General features: G+C 35.9%; 1 protein-coding gene across 1 annotated transcript; it reads left to right on the forward strand.

Moving 5' to 3' along the window:
• The first annotated feature begins 4,850 nt into the window (after positions 1–4,850).
• On the forward strand, positions 4,851–11,102 carry Tdrd15 (tudor domain containing 15). The gene has a single exon (XM_046441695.1). The coding sequence runs from the start codon at positions 4,851–4,853 to the stop codon at positions 11,100–11,102; it is 6,252 nt and encodes a 2,083-aa protein (XP_046297651.1).
• Positions 11,103–19,891: the final 8,789 nt, after the last annotated feature.

Below are 19,891 nucleotides of genomic sequence, written 5' to 3' on the forward strand. Positions count from 1 at the left end.
TTGTAGTCTGGACTGAGCTAATTGTGAATGTGACTTTATTTGAAAATAGAATCTTTATAGATATAATCAAAGAGTGAGCCTTAATCTGTCTAGTGTTCTTTTAAGAAGAGGGAAATTAGGACATAGACACTAAGGGAGAATGCCATGTGAAGTGAGGAAGCAGAGATTAGACTAACATACTTGCAACCCAAGGAATGGAAAGATTGCCAGCTATCATCAGAAGCAAGGTAAAAGTCATGGAATAGATTCTTCCTCAAGCCTTCACAAGAAACCAACCCCACTGACACCTTTATTTCAGAATTTGGCTTCCAGAACTAGAAGAAAGTAGATTTCTCCTGTTGAACCCACCCAAATTCTGATATTTTGTTATGGCAGACCTACGATACTATTTCAGGGAGGCATCCAGAAATATAAGTCAAGGGTCTTTAACTTTATGAGGTATTGCCAATACAAGTATCATGAGGTGTTACAAATTTGTTTTCTAGGGTAGATGTTCCCCTACCAGCAATATACTGAAATTTCTACTCTACATTGTCTTTGTTAGCACCCAGTGTTATCAGATTTAATCCATTAGATAGGCAAATATTGTTATCTCTTTTTAAAATTTATTTTTTCCTGATAACCATTGCAATTGACTATCTCATAGAGTTAACAGATTTTTAAATGAATTATAATTTCCATTTTTTGTGTTTTTCTATTAGCCTATTTTTATTTTTGCATTGATTAATAGTTGCCTGTTGTATCTGGACATAAGTCCTTTAGCCATTCATTCAAGAATATTCATTAAGTGCCTACTATGTGAAAGAGTTAATTTTAGGAATTGGCTATAGGCAATAAACATATCAGACAAACATTTTTATTTTCATAGAGCATTTGTTCAAATAAGTGGGCAGATACATAAACCATCAATAGAATAAGTAATGAATTTTGTAGTTCATTACAGAGGCTTTCATGAAGTTCAATTGATTCTAAGAAGAATTTGACTAAAACAATATTTTGAAAAATAACTATATTGGTTTATATAATGCCCATACCATGAAATTTACCCATTTAAAGTGAAAAATGGATAAATTTAGTGGTTTTAAATTTATCCACAAAGTTGTGCATCACCATCAGTGTCTAATGTAGGATATTTTCATCATCTTCAATAGAAACTGAGTTCTCATTAACCAACACTGTCTATTCCACTTAATTTCTGATACTAGTAGTCTACTTTGTATCTCTGTGGATATACCTTTTTTTGACATTTTACTTAAGTTATAAATCATATATGCAGCCTTTTGTATATGTTTTCTTTCACTTAGCATAATGTTTTCAAGATTTACCCCTATTGTGACATTCCTCTGTATTACACTTTTCTAAAAGGCTAGATCGTATTCCATTGTATGGCTATACCATAGTGTTTATCCATTCATCATTTGACAGATGCTTTCACTTTGAGTTATTAAATAATGCTGCTATGAATATTCTTGGGGAAGTTTTTGTGTAGACATATGTTTTCACTTTTCTTGGGTGTATATATGAGAGTGGACTTACTGTTTAACTTTTTATGGAATCATCAAATGTTTCCCAAAGTGGCTGTATAATTTTATAATTCCTCTAACAATGTAGAGAGTTTTGATTTCTCCATATCCTTGACAACACTTGTAGTTGTTCATTTTCTTTAATACAGCTAGCATTTATTAATGAGAACAAACAGTTTTTAATATGCTTATTGGCCATTCATATATATATATTTTTTCAGAAACGTCTAGTCAAATCATTTGCCCATTTAAAAATTGTATTATGTGTCTTTTTATTGTTGACTTTATGAGATCCTTATACACTTTGTGGATCAAGTCACTTATCATATGTAATTTGCAAATATTTTTCTTCCATTTTGTGGGTTGTTGTTTTTCCTTCTTTAATTTTTAGTTGTAGATGGACACAATACCTTTAATTAATTAATTAGTTAATTATTTTTTTATATGGTGCTGAAATTTGAACCCAGTGCCTCACATGTGCTAGGCAAGCGATCTACCACTGAGCTACAACTCCAGACCCTGTTTTAGTTTCTTAATGGTTTCCTTGGAACACAAGACTTTTTATTTCTGATGGTCCAAATTATCTTTTTTGTTACTTATGCTTTTGGAATCATTACTCAGAAGCCACACCATGGCCTAGTTGGGTCATAAAGGCTTATTACTAAGAGATTTATAGTTTTAGTTCTTACAGGTAGGTATTTGATCCAGTTTGAGTTAATTTATGTATATTGTAAGAGGTTGGGGTCCAACCTCATTCTTTTGCATGTAAATGTACAGTTGTTCCAAGACCATTTACTGAAAATATTATTCTTTGCTCATGTACTGTCTTGGTACCTTGTAAATGTTTGCCTTTTTCATTGGGTTAACATTGGCACTCATGATACCGAAGCAATCATAGGTAAAACTACTGTCATCTCACTGCAAATCAAGCAGGAGCACTAAACTGTGTTGGTAGTTGTATTCTTCACTACTAAACAGTTGCAGTAAACAAACAAACAAACAAACAAAAGTATCAATTTATTAACAGTGTTCTTAAGCAGTAAAAATGTTACAGGTTCACCCTTGAAGACATGTCTGTTAGTATTTCATGTGATGAAATGGAAAGTATTCATAAAACACTTGTACTGATACTGAACTGTACTGATTAACTCTAGGAAAAGCTGTTGATATAATGATGAATAGAAATACCATTTTTACTTCTAAGAAATACTAAAACTAGAATTACTCAGGTTCAAATATTTTGCTGGGTGAAACAGGCTGTCACTTTAAGGTAAACAACTGGTTTTGAAAAATGTTATCTTTCTTAAAAATATTTATGTCAACATTTTAGTGGGTTTATTGATATTTTAAAATGAATTACTGAGTAATACTTTTTAAAATTTCTGGGTTTAGTTCTACTGTGGTAAATGTTGAGATAAGCCACATAAATGGAAAGCAATTTGAGGTCCTTAATAATTTTTCAGAGTATAAAAATGTCCCGAGACCAAAGGTTTGAGAACCACTGGTTTAATAGGACTTTTTTGATGTTTTAAATAATAAAGGTTTAAGAAGGTATTTCGTGTCAAAAAGTTTTTTTTGTCTTATTCTAATTACAATCTTGAGTGTATTGCCCATTGTCCATTTATTCTTAGAAACTCCAGAGTCAAGTAAGCATGGCCAGGAATTTCTATGGCTGATACCATGTTGATTATGACACCAAATTAATTACCTAGGAGGAAATAAAAGCCATAGCGATTACTCAGATGTCCCTAAATCTTATTCCTTTTTCTAGATTGCCTGGGTTCTATTCAGTTTATAGACTTGGTTCTTAAATCCTAGAAAGCACTTCTGTTTTGTTATTTGATCTTTTTTCTAAGATAAAATTTATACTTTAATAAGATTTTATATTCCTGTCTAGCATGCTTCTTTTTTATCTTTTTATCCTTTTCCCTAAGTTTTTGGGTGTTATATCAAATTTTTCTTTTATTTATCTTTATTTTGGGTTCACTTTCTTAATTGTGGTTTTAAATTTCTTGTGAGTGTGTGTATATTTTCCTAATCTCAGTTGTTATGTCTTCATGACTACTATGTCTGATAAAAATGCATTATCCTTTTTTGATGCTTTTGAGAAGAGGAATCAGATTTTTGGAAAGAAATTATTTTCTGTTTCTTTCAATTCACTTATTCCTGGGGGGAGGGGGAGAAATTTCCAAGGTTTCTTTTAAGTAGATCCTCTCACTTTTTTTTTTTTTTAAGTTTCAGTGCTTTTATCCTCATAGATGGAAATTGATATGTGCCAACTGTTAACTTGGTCAAGGAAGAGTTGAGCTGTGTTCTCTTATAGGTACTTGTTCTTGAGTGAATTTGGGAAATATTTTATACCTTACTATTTTTATATTCCCCCAAATCTGGAATTTAGCTATGGTAGAGAGATTTTGCTTGTATGCTAAAAATGTCTTCCTCTTTCCCCCTGTTGTGGCCAGCCATTCCAGTGACAAGACCTGGATATACCTAACCTGTTTGAGTGTCTTTCTGTGCTTCGCTTCCCTTAATGGTGTCTAGGTCTCAGTCTGTTGCCCTCAAATCAAAAAAGAATCCTGGGGTTGCGTAATGGTTCTAATAGGGTCCAAATATTGCTGATTAACACAGCATGGAGTGTGCCCTCACTGGTTCATCATCTTCCCTTGCTTCTTGCACTCACTCTTTTGGAATACGGGTTGTTGGAAGGAATCTACAGAAGGGAAAGTCTTTTCTCAAAGGAGGTGGAGGAGGCCTCTACGAGAATTATTTGGTACTTTCTGTCATATCACATCTAATATCTAATAGAAATTGGTTAAGTTTTCTGAGAAATAAAGATTGCTCTTTTCTGTTTTCCAGTGATGACACATATTTTCCCTGTTTTTCTCAGGGGGAGGTACAAGGGATTGAGTACAGAGGTGCTTTACCACTGAAGTATATCCCCAGGGTCTTGCTAAATTGCTGAGGGTCTTGAAAAATTGTTGAGACTGATTTTGAACTTTCAGTCCTCTTTTCTCGGCCTCCTGAGTCACTGGGATTACAGGTGTGCACTATCGTGTCTGACTCCTCCTTATTTTTTATTTTGATTTCTTGTTATTTCAGTGGATTTTTTAAAAAAATGCAGGAGGTAGTGGACAGTTATATTTTGTTTATCTAACTAATATCTTGTCTGGTATATATAATTTTTGCCAGCATGTTTAATTTGATGAAATACGGGCATAGAATTATTTTTAAGACATGTTTATATACCAAATTTATGTAAGGCTCATTGTATTTAATTTGGAAGTTATCTGTTTAGAAGCTAATTCGTACTTATTTGCTTTCTAGAAAATGGATTCTACATCTCTGTTCCCGACATTTTTAGATGTGGATCTGACAGTATCACATATTGAATGTCTTCCCAAGAATATTCTGGTGAAATTTCAAGGCAGAAATAATAGTGAATGTGAGTTTGACTACCACATATTGCAGAGGGAAATACAACATATTCCAAAAGTAAAAAATAATGTAAACATTGATGAACTTTGTTTGGTAGAAGAAAGAGCAACTGGAGAATGGCAGAGAGGAAGAGTTGTAGACAAGAAAAATGAACTGTACACGGTACTCCTTATAGATCGTGGAGAAGAGCTAAGAGTTGATAGTATGCATGTTGCTTCAGCCTGTGATAATTTATTTGATCTACCACCACGCGTAGTATTTGGAATTTTTGCCAATATACTTCCACTTGGGGAAAAATGGTCTCCTAAGGCTTTGAATTATTTCAAGTCATTAGTAGGAATACAACTGAAAGGTTATGTGCAAGCTATTTTGCCTTTGCAAATGATTCTTCTTGAAGTGCCAAAAGTTATATCCCAGGCTCTTGAATTACAATTAGGAAGATTTATTGATGGAGATTCATTTCGTCTTATTGTGGAAATGTTAAAAGAATTCCCTCAACAAATGCCAGATTTATTACAACATAAAGAATCTAAATTACCATTAAGTAATAATGATACTTTACTTGATGTTCAACATATTCTGGATAATTTGCAGCCATCTTTGTCAGTAGGAAGTTTTGAAAGTGTAAAGGTATCATCAGCATTGAGCCCAAGTAAGTTTTATTGTCAATTAACTAAATGGATTCCAGAACTAGAAAACTTGACAGTATGTATGACTTTGCATTATGATATTATCAGTCAAGAAACTAGCCCCACATGTGATAATTTTGGACTACTTTGTGTTGCCAAAAGGAGAAATGGACAGTGGCATAGAGGAATTCTTCAACAACTCTTGCCCAATAATCAAGTAAAAATTTGGTTTATGGATTACGGCAGTAGTGAGGCTATACCCTCAATTCACGTAAAGAAGCTGAAACAGGATTTTATTTTAGTACCATTATTTTCATTTCCATGTTCTCTGACATATTTACACAGTCCAGATAGAGATGCGAGAAAACTTCAACTGAGTGTATTTAAACAAGCCTTATTAGGACAAATAGTATATGCACACATTGATTGCTTCAATAAGGATGAGCATTTGTATTATGTAACATTACAAGCTCAAGAGTCTACAATTAATTCTAAATGTCTGCTGAAGACTGTAGACACTCAAGTATTTTGTCCAGTATCTGATCCAAAAATCTCCAATACTTTGAGTGAGACAAGTACTTCTGATGTAAACAGCTTTGCAACTGAAGGTTTTATTGGAAATACAGAACAGTTAGTACACTATCCAAATAAAAGAGACATTTTAAAAGTAGGTTTTCCTATTAAAACTGTAGAAATGGAGATGGAGGCTGCCTACGTAGCTTTTGTAGCATATGTATTAAACCCATCAAATTTTTGGGTGCGTACCAATGCCCATCAGAATGAATTTCAAGATATAATGAAAAATATAAACAAATTTTATGATTTGTGTGAAAACGATGAACTAATTCTAAGAAATCCTGAACCTGGATTATTTTGTTGTGCTAGATACAGCAAGGACAGATGTTTTTACAGAGCTGTCATAACTGAAATTAATGGTTATGAGATTAATGTTTATTTTTTGGATTATGGAAATACTGATTCCATACCATTTTTTGATGTAAAAATTTTGCTTCCAGAATTTTGTGAGTTGCCTGCCTTAGCCATGTGCTGTTCACTTGCACATATATTTCCTGTTGAAGATTTATGGGTAAAGGCAGCAATTGATTATTTTAAAAAAATTGTTTTGAACAAAGAAATTTTGCTTCAAGTTATAGCAAAAAAAGATGACAAGTACACTGTAAATATTCAGAGTATTGAAGCCTCAGAAAATATTGATGTTGTCTCTCTTATGTTACAAGCTGGATATGCAGAATATTGGGAAGTAGAACCCGAATGTTTTCCAAAATCTGTAAGTGAATATTCTGTTTTAAATTTAAAATCTAATAACAAAGTTAATATTCAGAAAGCCATGTCTGCCCTTCTTGAAGGACCTAAGTCTAAAAAGCACCAATCAAATAAGCTGGAAGAAAATTGCTCACCTTTGTCTGAGTCACCAACTGTTAATTTCTCAGATTTAAAAAAATTTTTCACCTTGTCTGTGGCACCTAGGTCATCATGGACTTATAAGGAATATATGTTTAAACCAGGAACAGTTCTTGAAGTTAGATGCTCTTATTATTATGGCCCAGGTGATTTTTCATGCCAGCTACAATGTAAGTTAGAAGACCTAAAATTACTGATGGAACAAATACAGAATTATTATAGCATTCATTCTGATCCTTATCAGATTGGTCAGATTGCTTGTGTTGCTAAGTATTCCAAAGATAGGAAGTGGTATAGAGCTGCTGTTTTGACTCATGTATCAAAAAAAGAAGTTGATGTAATATTTGTTGACTATGGTTACCAAGAAAGAGTTTTAATTAAAGATCTTTGTGCAATTAATCCACATTTTCTTTTTTTAGAAGGTCAAGCCTTCAGATGTTGTCTTAACTGTTTAGTTGAACCCATTAGTTGTAAATTATTTAGTTGGACAAGAGAAACATCCAGAGACTTTGGAAATTTTATTACTTCATCTAAAGGATTATTGACTTGTATTATCTATGCTTTAGTTCTTAAACATCCAAACTGTTTATGTAATTTAGTGGATTTAAGATCCTCATTTACTAGTGCAAAAGAATTTATTAATTGTGGCTCTGCACAATATAGCATGTTATCAAAGCCACTTTCATCCTCAGTTAGTCTTTACAGTTTCTATTATTCTTCCTTTAACATAAAAATTGGAAGTGAAGAAGAAGTGTATATATCTCATATATACAGTCCCCAAAAGTTTTATTGCCAGCTTAGTAGAAATGATAAAGATCTGGAGATGGTAGAAACAAAAATCACAGAGATGATTAGCCTCAAAAATTGTCCAAAATATGATTTTAATAAAATGAGGTTGTGCATATGTAAATATGTGGAGGATGGTCTCTCATATAGAGCTTTAGCAAAGCGAACAGATTCATCATCTGACTTTCTAGTCTATTTTGTGGATTTTGGAAATAAGCAGTTAGTAGAAGAAAACATGTTGAGGGCCATTTCAAGTCAGTTTCCAGAGTTGCTATTTATACCTATGCAAGCTATTAAGTGTTTTTTATCAGATCTTAGAGACATAGATATTCCAGCAGAAATCAATAGCTGGTTTGAAAACAATTTCTTGGGAAAACCACTGAAGGCAGTAATATTGTCCAGGGAGTCAGATGGCCAGCTTGGTATAGAATTATATGATGGGCATCAACATATAAATCAGAAAATTAAAATGTTGCTTCATGCTTATGGAAAAAAACATTCTGACCAAGCACAACATGGGGAAAAGACTCATAAATTAAGTGAGAATAAGAGGCTTGCTGCTTCTTTGAAAAGCAAAAGTAATGTGAAAAGCAAAAGTAGTCTAGTAACATATTCTGAAAACAAAACTGATAAATTAGTGCATCCTAAAAGTATATATGCCAGGCTTTTGAAACCATCAGTTTGTTACAAAATTGAACCTGTGTCTAAAAACAAAGTAAAGAAGTCATTGAATGATGGACTTAAAAATAAAAGTGTAAAAATTGTCCCTGGACCTGAACATATTCTTGATGAAAGTGATGTGGGCCAAAAATCGGTAAAGGTTGTATCTCAGTCATTTGTTGGTGGGTTAACTCAAACAGCCTCACAAAACCCACATAACCTTATTAGACCACAGACCAAAGACCTTCCTCAACCCCAAATTTACTTGAATGCTCAAGTAAAAGGGTATGTATCTAATATTAGTAATCCAGCAAGTTTTCATATTCAGCTTGCGGAGAGTGAAAATATAATCCTTAGACTTGCAGATGCTCTAAATGAAAGAAAAGAAAACAGAGTGAAAAAGCAAAATTCAGTTAAACTGCTGGTGGGAGATCTTGTCGTTGCAGAGTACTCTGGTGACAGTGCCATTTACAGAGCAGTAATTAAGAAAATTTTGCCAGATAATTCTTTTGAAGTAGAATTTATAGATTATGGCAATATCGCAATAGTAAGCACATCTAAAATTTATGAACTTAAGAAGGAATTCTTAACTATTCCTCCACTAGGAATCCATTCTTTTCTTAGTGGAGTAAAATGGAATGAGCCCGATGAAATATGGGACAGCAAAACTGTGGATTATTTTGCTTCAAGAGTAAATAACAAAACAGTTTCTTGTGAATTTTTGAAAAAGCATGACCAGAAATGGGAAGTAAATATAATCTGTGATGACAAATGTGTCATTGATGAGCTACTGAAATGGACAGCATGTTCAAAACTGCAGAAGACAGTATTGCAAATGCCTCCTGTTGTCTCTCAGAAGGTGAGTCTTGGTGTTGATAATGAATTGAAAAAAGGAAGATCAAGTGAATCTGAAAGTTCTGTGAGCCTTCAGCCTTCCTACCAAGAGCTGGTGAAAATTCCTTTTGAGGAGTTAAAACCCGGTCAGCTTGAAAAAGCTGAAATACTTTATGTTTCAAAGAGTGGAAGATTTTATGTGAAGTTGTCCAAAAATAAAAAAATCTTATCAGATCTAACATTATTAATTGCTAAAGAAGAACAAAACCCCTCTTTCTTATCAATGGAAAATGTTGAAAAAGGTTCAGAATGCCTGGCAAAATCTAAAAAAACTTTAAAGTGGTACCGATCAAAAGTAGAAAAAAAGTGTATTGATGGGAAAGTGCTTGTTTTTTTAGTAGATCATGGTAGATGTGAAGTAGTGCCTTTAAATAATACCAAGGGGCTTAGTGGTGAAATCAGAAATATTCCACAACAAGCTGTGCCTTGTAAATGGATTTGGTTTGAAAATTCTAGGAACAAACCATTTGAGTCCATTGTGTGTTTATTTGCTCATTTGGAAATAAATGTTCTCTTCCTGAAATATTTAGACTCTGCTTGGGAAGTAGAAATTTTGGTAGATGGCATGTTACTTTTGGAATATTTAAATTTCAATATGGATCGGGTTGAAGAAAACAAACTTCAATCTTCAGGAATAATTTTCAACATGGAATCTCAGACTCTTATGTCATCATGTGCAATAAGATCATTTACTTGGGCACAACTCCAAAATGGTAGGCAGTATTCTGGTATTGCCACTGCTGTTTCTGATCCTTCAGACTTCTGCGTTCAGTTGGAGGATTTCTTTGACACAATGAAATATATTTTTATGTTGCTTTCTGATCTACCAGAAACCTTACAAACATTGCCTCAAGAGCTCATAATTCCTGGTTCTAGTTGTTTATTCAAATATGAGTTGGAAGATCAATGGAATAGAGTAGAAATTTCTGAAGTCCATGATAGGTCTTTACATCTTGTGTTCATTGACTATGGGTTTTCTCTTTATATAGCTTATTCAGACATAGTAAATCTTAAAGTTGTTCCTGAGGAACTTCTGAATTTGCCAAGGCTGAGTTATCCATGTATCTTACATGGCATCTCACCTATTACAGGGAAACATTGGAATGAAGAAGTCAAAAGTTTTTTTCAAGATTTTCTTAGCAAACCAGGCTTAGTTTTTCAGTTTAGGGAATGCGGTTTTGAAACAAAACTGAAAGTAGATGTCTTTCATGAGAAAAACAGTTTGGCAGATATATTAGTTGCATCTGGTCTTGCAGTGTATTCTAAGGATTCAGCTCATCTTGATGTAATTACGACTACTGGATCTACTAAAATCCAATATAAATTACAGAATAAGCCTTTTTGTGCATTGTTAGATCAAAATTGTTTCAGAAAAGAACATATAAATTGTACGTGTGCTGAGAACCAAAAGCTTAAAAAGCAGAAACCTATAAAAAGGAAAGATGTCTATAAGAGCCTCTTAAGGAAAATACATATTAGGAAAAAATTGGCTTCTAGAAATTTAACACTGAGAAATAAAGTTGGTAGTGGAAAACATAATCCCCAAAGTACCACTATGTTTGATACATGTGCAGCAACTTCATTTTGGGAACTGCCTGATTGTTTGAAAAATAATACCAACTGGATTGAAAGCATTTTTGAAAAACTACCATCTGAAGAAGTACAAGAAAATAACACATTGGATTTAAGGATAGGAGTAAAAGCATTGCAAGTTAATGAAAAAATTGTATCAGAAAATTTACAGGGTAAGTAGCCATTTTTTATAAGTAGATTCTTTAGACTCTGTTTTTGATTCTTTTAAGTTCACATGTGCTGAAATAACCCAAATTGAAAATATCAAATTGCAAGGAAACAATTGAAAATATGAGTAAATTGATATACTGGGTATAATAATTTGGATTATAAAATGTTTCAATATTTTCACCTTTTTGAATGGTGAACTTTTTAGAACATAATGAAAGTTGAGGACTTTAACCACACTGGCATGACATTTACAAATTATTTCAAGGGTTTCACAAAACTCCCAAGATCCCTACATTTCAGGTTGATAAATCATGCTATTGTTAGGGAACTTCCCAGGCTGATTTTGAAGAGCCAAATTTCTGTTATGTAAGATGAATTTTATCTTCCAAGTTTCCTTGAGTGTGCTTCAGGGATGTTGCTAAACACTTAAAATATATAGAGTAAACCAACTCTAGCATATTTTCTCTTAAACCTTTTAGATATCAGACTGATTCTAAAATGTTAAAATTTTAATATTTATGTACTATGGTATTATCTGGTTTTATATAATGTAGTATCATCTGATTATATTCATTTTCTCAGTGGATTAATTACGGAGGATTTTGTAGGCTATAATGACTGTCCCTGCTTAATGATTGTTCTGACTTTATAAATAGAATTTATTCCATATTCCCATATTGTAACCAGCACAATAATAGGTCACATTCTTTCAGTGAATAGAGGTATCTTGTTTTTATTGATGTACTCTTAGAAAGTGTTTCACATGAAGCTGGGTGTGGTGGTGCACATCTGTAATCCCACCAACTTGGGCGGTTGAGGCAGGAGGATCGCCAAGTTTGAGCCCAGCCCGGGCAACTTATTAATAAGATTCTATCTCAAAATAAAAAAATAAATAAAAAGCTGGGATGTAGTTCAGGGGTAAGCCCTTGGGTTCAGTCTGCAGCACTGCAAAAAAAAAAGTGTTTCACTTGAATTCATATTTAGATATTTTATCGTGGAATTGATAAATTATTTCAAATTGACCCTTTTATCCTAACTTTTGAATGTTTCATTACTGTAGCAATGATTATGAGTGATACAAGCAGCTCCCAGTTTTGAGTGCTTGTTTTATTCTAGGCACTATGCTAAGTGTTTATATGTATTAGCTCATTTAATGCGTAGTACAGCTCTACTAAAATTAACAAAGGAAATTTTGAAAAAAATTTTGAAGCCTGTGTCCCTTTTTCAGATATTCTGTTTTAATTGATGAAGGGCTATAGCATTGGGATAAGCTCCTCGAGTGATTCTGATATACCAAAGATGGGTACCACTGTTCTAGACCATATTGTGGGTAACTTCTTGAATTATTTTGTAAGAGTATGTAAGTTTGGAGTTTAGATCATACTTAAGATAGACTGCAATAATCCTGGGTCAAACTTGAGTAAATGTTATGCTAAAAGTAACATGTTACAAATGACCTAGATGTGTGATGCATTTTAAAATTTTTGGTCATGTATTGTTCTACTGATAGAAAGTGGATCACTATACATTTAGAAAATTGGTTTCTTGACTTTTCCATAGTTTCACCCTATTCAGGGTAATTGTTATTTGCAGACATTTTTTTTTTGAGAACAAAATTTGCTTGTCTTTTGGTCCAAGATGTTTTTCATTAAAAAAAATTGTTTGTTTGCCTGCATTCTTGTTCTTGCCTGGAAGTCCTTGAATAGACAGTGTGGGAACTGGAAAATATACCAACCATTTAGAAAAAAGCACAGAAGAGAAGAAACTGTGACCACGCACAGAGCAGGCCCAGCGGCCTGCTGAGGGGCAGAGCCACCCCCCACCCCCCGCGCCTGCCAGGTGACCACCAACAGAAAAGGCCCAGTGGCCCGCGGTGGGACAGAGCTTCCAATCACTCCTGCAAGGTAGGCGGGCCTGCGACCCACCGGCAGAAGAGGAGCAGCGGCCTGCTGTGAGGCTGAGCCGCCCCCTCCCCCTGCGCCGGCAAAGTAGAGGGAACTGTGACCACGCACAGAGCAGACCCAGCGGCCTGCTGAAGGGCAGAGCCGCCCCACACCCCCCGCGCCTGCCAGGTAGGGGAACTGTGACCACCGACAGAAGAGGCCCAGTGGCCCGCGGCGGGACAGAGCTTCCAATCACTCCTGCAAGGTAGGCGGGCCTGCGACCCACCGGCAGAAGAGGAGCAGCGGCCTGCTGAGAGGCAGAGCCGCCCCCTCCCCCTGCACCGGCAAGGTAGAGGGAACTGTGACCACGCACAGAGCAGGCCCAGCGGCCTGCTGGGGGGCAGAGCCGCCCCCCACCCCCCGCGCCTGCCAGGTAGGTGGAACTGTGACCACCGACAGAAAAGGCCCAGTGGCCCTCGGCGGAACAGAGCTTCCAATCACTCCTGCAAGGTAGGCGGGCCTGCGACCCACCGGCAGAAGAGGAGCAGCGACCTGCTGAGAGGCAGAGCCGCCCCCTCCCCCCCGCGCCTGCAAGGTAGACGGAACTGTGACCACCATCAGAACAGGCCAGACCCGCAACCGAGAGACAGAACAGGCCCAGTGGCCTGAGGAAGGGTAGAGCCGCCCCCCCCCCGCGCCTGCAAGGTAGGCGGACCTGCGACCCACTGGCAGTACAGCCCCAGAGGCCTGCAGAGGGGCAGTGCCGCTGCCTGCGCCTGCAAAGTAGACAGAACTGTGACCACCGACAGAACAAGCCTAGCGGCCCGCAGAGGGACAGAGCCGCCGCCCGCGCCTGCGAGGGAGACTTTGCAACTATACAAGACCAATATAAATATATAGGGGGAAAATTCAATAGCACAACAGTTTCACCAAGTAGAAAGGAACGCGAACAGTATGAAGAGACAAGGAAAGAAAGGACCACAAGCATTGCAGGTCAACTCAACGTTAGAAGAGGTAATAGCTGCAGCAGATGGAATGTCAGATAAAGAATTCAGGATATACATGCTTCAGATGATCTGGAGTCTCAAGGAAGACATCAGACAGCAAAATCAGACAATGAAAGATCACTTCAACAATGAATTACATAAACAAATCCAAGAAGCAAAAGATCAACTATACAGGGAAATAGAGGTTATAAAAAACAAACAAACAGAAATCCTAGAAATGCAGGAAGCAATAAGCCAACTTAAAAACTCAATTGAGAATACTACCAGCAGAGTAGAACACTTAGAAGACAGAACATCAGACAATGAAGATAAAGTATTTCAACTTGAAAAGAACATAGACAGCTCAGCAAGACTGTTAAGAAACCATGAGCAGAACATCCAAGAAATATGGGATAACATCAAGAGACCAAATTTAAGAGTCATTGGGATACAGGAAGGGACAGAGTTTCAAACCAAAGGAATGAGCAATCTATTCAATGAAATAATACGAGAAAACTTCCCAGACTTGAAGAATGAGACAGAACCCCAAATCCTAGAAGCCTACAGGACACCAAATGTGCAAAATCATAAGAGACCCACACCTAGACACATTATAATGAAGATGCCCAACATACAGAATAAGGAGAGAATTTTAAAAGCTACAAGAGAAAGGAAGCAGATCACATTTAGGGGTAAGCCAATCAGGATAACAGCTGATCTTTCAACACAGACTCTGAAAGCTAGAAGATCCTGGAATAACATATTTCAAACACTGAAAGAAAATGGGTTCCAACCAAGAATTGTGTTTCCAGCGAAATTAAGCTTCAGGATGGAAGATGAAATTAAAACCTTCCACGATAAACAAAAGTTAAAAGAATTTGCAGCTAGAAAACCATCTCTTCAAAACATCCTTGGCAAAACATTACAGGAAGAGGAAATGGAAAATAACAATGAAAACCAACAGTGGGAGGTAGGACACTAAAGGGGGGAAAATAATCAAAGAGGAAAACAAACCATGTTTAGTAACATAAATAAACAAATATGGCTGGAAGAACAACCCATATCTCAATAATAACCCTAAATGTTAATGGCTTAAACTCACCAATCAAGAGACACAGGCTAGTAGAATGGATCACAAAACAAGACCCAACAATATGCTGCCTACAGGAGACGCATTTGATAGGAAAAGACATACATAGGCTGAAGGTGAAAGGTTGGGAAAAATCATATCACTCATATGGACTTCGGAAACAAGCAGGAGTATCCATACTCATATCAAATAAAATAGATTTCAAGCCAAAGTTAATCAAAAGGGATAAAGAGGGACACTACATACTGCTCAAGGGAACCATACACCAACAAGACATAACAATCATAAATATTTATGCCCCAAACAATGGTGCAGCTATGTTCATCAAACAAACTCTTCTCAAGTTCAAGAGTCTAATAGACCACCATACAATAATCATGGGAGACTTCAACACACCTCTATCACCACTGGACAGATCTTCCAAACAAAAGTTGAATAAGGAAACTATAGAACCCAATAACACAATTAATAACCTAGACTTAATTGACATATATAGAATATACCACCCAACATCAAGCAGTTACACTTTTTTCTCAGCAGCACATGGATCCTTCTCAAAAATAGATCATATATTATGTCACAGGGCAACTCTTAGACAATATAAAGGAGTAGAGATAATACCATGCATCCTATCTGATCATAATGGAATGGAACTGAAAATCAACGATAAAAGAAGGAAGGGAAAAGAATACATCACTTGGAGAATGAACAATAGGTTACTGAACGATCAACGGGTTATAGAAGACATCAAGGAAGAAATTAAAAAATTCTTAGAGATTAATGAAAACACAGACACAACATATCGGAATCTGTGGGACACATTGAAAGCAGTTCTAAGAGGAAAATTCATTGCTTGGAGTTCATTCCTTAAAAAAAGAAAAAAACAACAAATAAATGATCTCATACTTCATCTCAAAATCCTAGAAAAAGAAGAGCAAAACAACAGCAAAAGAAGTAGAAGGCAAGAAATAATTAAAATCAGAGCTGAAATTAATGAAATCGAAACAAAAGAAACAATTGAAAAAATTGACAAAACTAAAAGTTGGTTCTTTGAAAAAATAAACAAAATCGACAGACCCTTAGCCATGCTAGCGAAGAGAAGAAGAGAGAGAACTCAAATTACTAACATACGGGATGAAAGAGGCAATATCACAACAGACACTTCAGAAATACAGAAGATAATCAAAAATTATTTTGAATCCTTATACTCCAATAAATTAGAAGATAGTGAAGACATCGATAAATTTCTTAAGTCATATGATCTGCCCAGATTGAGTCAGGAGGATATAGACAACCTAAACAGACCAATATCACTTGAGGAAATAGAAGAAACCATCAAAAGACTACCAACTAAGAAAAGCCCAGGACCGGATGGGTATACAGCAGAGTTTTACAAAACCTTTAAAGAGGAACTAATACCAATACTTTTCAAGCTACTTCGGGAAACAGAAAAAGAGGGAGAACTTCCAAATTCATTCTACGAGGCCAACATCACCCTGATACCTAAACCAGACAAAGACACTTCAAAGAAAGAAAACTACAGACCAATATCTCTAATGAACCTAGATGCAAAAATCCTCAATAAAATTCTGGCCACTCGGATACAAAAACTTATCAAAAAAATTGTGCACCATGATCAAGTAGGATTCATCCCTGGGATGCAAGGCTGGTTCAATATACGGAAATCAATAAATGTTATTCACCACATCAATAGACTTAAAAATAAGAATCATATGATCATCTCGATAGATGCGGAAAAAGCATTCGACAAAGTACAGCATCCCTTTATGTTCAAAACTCTAGAAAAACTAGGGATAACAGGAACATACCTCAATATTGTAAAAGCAATCTATGCTAAGCCTCAGGCTAGCATCATTCTGAATGGAGAAAAATTGAAGGCATTCCCTCTAAAATCTGGAACAAGACAGGGATGCCCTCTCTCACCAGTTCTGTTCAACATAGTTCTCGAAACACTGGCCAGAGCAATTAGACAGACAAAAGAAATTAAAAGCATCAAAATAGGAAAAGAAGAACTTAAATTATCACTATTTGCAGATGACATGATTCTATACCTAGCAGACCCAAAAGGGTCTACAAAGAAACAATTAGAGCTAATTAATGAATTCAGCAAAGTGGCAGGATATAAAATCAACACGCATAAATCAAAGGCATTCCTGTATATCAGCGACAAATCCTCTGAAATGGAAATGAGGACAACCACTCCATTCACAATATCCTCAAAAAAATAAAATAAAATACTTGGGAATCAACCTAACAAAAGAGGTGAAAGACTTATACAATGAAAACTACAGAACCCTAAAGAGAGAAATAGAAGAAGATCTTAGAAGATGGAAAAATATACCCTGTTCATGGATAGGCAGAACTAACATCATCAAAATGGCGATATTACCAAAAGTTCTCTATAGGTTTAATGCAATGCCAATCAAAATCCCAACGGCATTTCTTGTAGAAATAGAGAAAGCAATCATGAAATTCATATGGAAAAACAAAAGACCCAGAATAGCAAAAACAATGCTAAGCAGGAAGTGTGAATCAGGCTGTATAGCGATACCAGACTTCAAACTATACTACAGAGCAATAGTAACAAAAACAGCATGGTACTGGTACCAAAACAGGCGGGTGGACCAATGGTACAGAATAGAGGACACAGAAACCAATCCACAAAACTATAACTACCTTATATTTGATAAAGGGGCTAAAAGCATGCAATGGAGGAAGGATAGCATCTTCAACAAATGGTGCTGGGAAAACTGGAAATCCATATGCAACAAAATGAAACTGAATCCCTTTCTCTCGCCATGCACAAAAGTGAATTCAAAATGGATCAAGGAGCTTGATATCAAATCAGAGACACGCCGTCTGATAGAAGAAAAAGTTGGCTACGATCTACATACTGTGGGGTCGGGCTCCAAATTCCTCAATAGGACACCCATAGCACAAAAGTTAATAACTAGAATCAACAAATGGGACTTACTCAAACTAAAAAGTTTTTTCTCAGCAAAAGATACAATAAGAGAGGTAAATAGGGAGCCTACACCCTGGGAACAAATCTTTACTCCTCACACTTCAGATAGAGCCCTAATATCCAGAGTATACAAAGAACTCCAAAAATTAGACAATAAGAGAACAAACAACCCAATCAACAAATGGGGCAAGGACCTGAACAGACACTTCTCAGAGGAGGACATACAATCAATCAACAAGTACATGAAAAAATGCTCACCATCTCTAGCAGTCAGAGAAATGCAAATCAAAACCACCCTAAGATACCATCTCACTCCAGTTAGATTGGCAGCCATTATGAAGTCAAACAACAACAAGTGCTGGCGAGGATGTGGGGAAAAGGGTACACTTGTACATTGCTGGTGGGACTGCAAATTGGTGCAGCCAATTTGGAAAGCAGTATGGAGATTTCTTGGAAAGCTGGGAATGGAGCCACCATTTGACCCAGCTATTCCCCTTCTCGGTCTATTCCCTAAAGACCTAAAAAGAGCATGCTACAGGGACACTGCTACATCGATGTTCATAGCAGCACAATTCACAATAGCTAGACTGTGGAACCAACCTAGATGCCCTTCAAAGGATGAATGGATAAAAAAAATGTGGCATTTATACACAATGGAGTATTACTCTGCATTAAAAAATGACAAAATCATAGAATTTACAGGGAAATGGATGGCATTAGAGCAGATTATGCTAAGTGAAGCTAGCCAATCCCTAAAAAACAAATGCCAAATGTCTTCTTTGATATAAGGAGAGTAACTAAGAACAGAGTAGGGTCGAAGAGCATGAGAAGAAGATTAACATTAAATAGGGATGAGAGGTGGGAGGGAAAGGGAGAGAGAAGGGAAAATGCATGGAAATGGAAGGAGACCCTCAGAGTTATACAAAAGTACATACAAGAGGAAGTGAGGTGAAGCGGAAAAATAATATAAGGGGGACAAACGAATGTCAGTAGAGGGAGCAGAGAGAGAAGAGGGGAGGGGAGGGGAGGGGAGGGGAGGGTTGGGGAGGGGAGGGGGGATAGTAGAGGATAGGAAAGGCAGCAGAATACAACAGACACTAGTATGGCAATATGTAAATCAATGGATGTGTAACTGATGTGATTCTGCAATCTGTATATGGGGTAAAAATGGGAGCTCATAACCCACTTGAATCAAATTGTGAAATATGATATATCAAGAACTATGTAATGTTTTGAACAGCCAATAATAAAAAATTAAAAAAAAAAGAAAAAAGCACAGAAATATCTGGTAACCCTGGGGCAATGAGACAGTGCTTGATAGTGATGTGTGCCTATTCTCCTGTAGCTGTTTATTTAACTGGAAGACATCTTTGAAAGAAATCTGGAATGATGGTCCATTTCTAGAGAGGAGTTTGACATTTAAAATTTTAGGTAATAGCTAGACATACAAAATATCAGACTTAATATTTATAATACAAAACTAGTGAGTGATAACAGATTTATGAGTTACTTGCATTGATGGTAGTTTAAAGTATGGATAGTAAGGCCTGAGTCCCTGAGTTTGAATACTTGCTTCATCCCTTATTAATTATAAAATTGTGGGTAAACTTTTTAACTTCTTTTTGCCTCTGTTTCTTTATTACCCCGTTGGCTGATCATGGGGATTAAATAAGTTAAAAACCTATAAACATTTTCAGTAGTACCTGTCATATATTCAGTGCTCATGTTAGAAATAATATATAGTCATCTGAGTAAAGCTGCTAATTTTTTGAAAGTTATTTTCATGATATAATAAAGTTTCATTTTTGTTTCTGGGCTTGAAATTAAAACAATATTGCCATGCAAGAATCTGAA

Source organism: Marmota monax, unplaced genomic scaffold, assembly GCF_021218885.2.
Source record: "Marmota monax isolate L192 unplaced genomic scaffold, Marmota_monax_Labrador192_F-V1.1 WCK01_AAM20220418_F8-fsc00010, whole genome shotgun sequence".
Taxonomy (NCBI): domain Eukaryota; kingdom Metazoa; phylum Chordata; class Mammalia; order Rodentia; family Sciuridae; genus Marmota; species Marmota monax.

Coding starts and splice junctions, on each gene's coding strand:
- Tdrd15 (XM_046441695.1), top strand. CDS start 4,851: ATGGATTCTACATCTCTGTTCCCGACATTTTTAGATGTGGATCTGACA.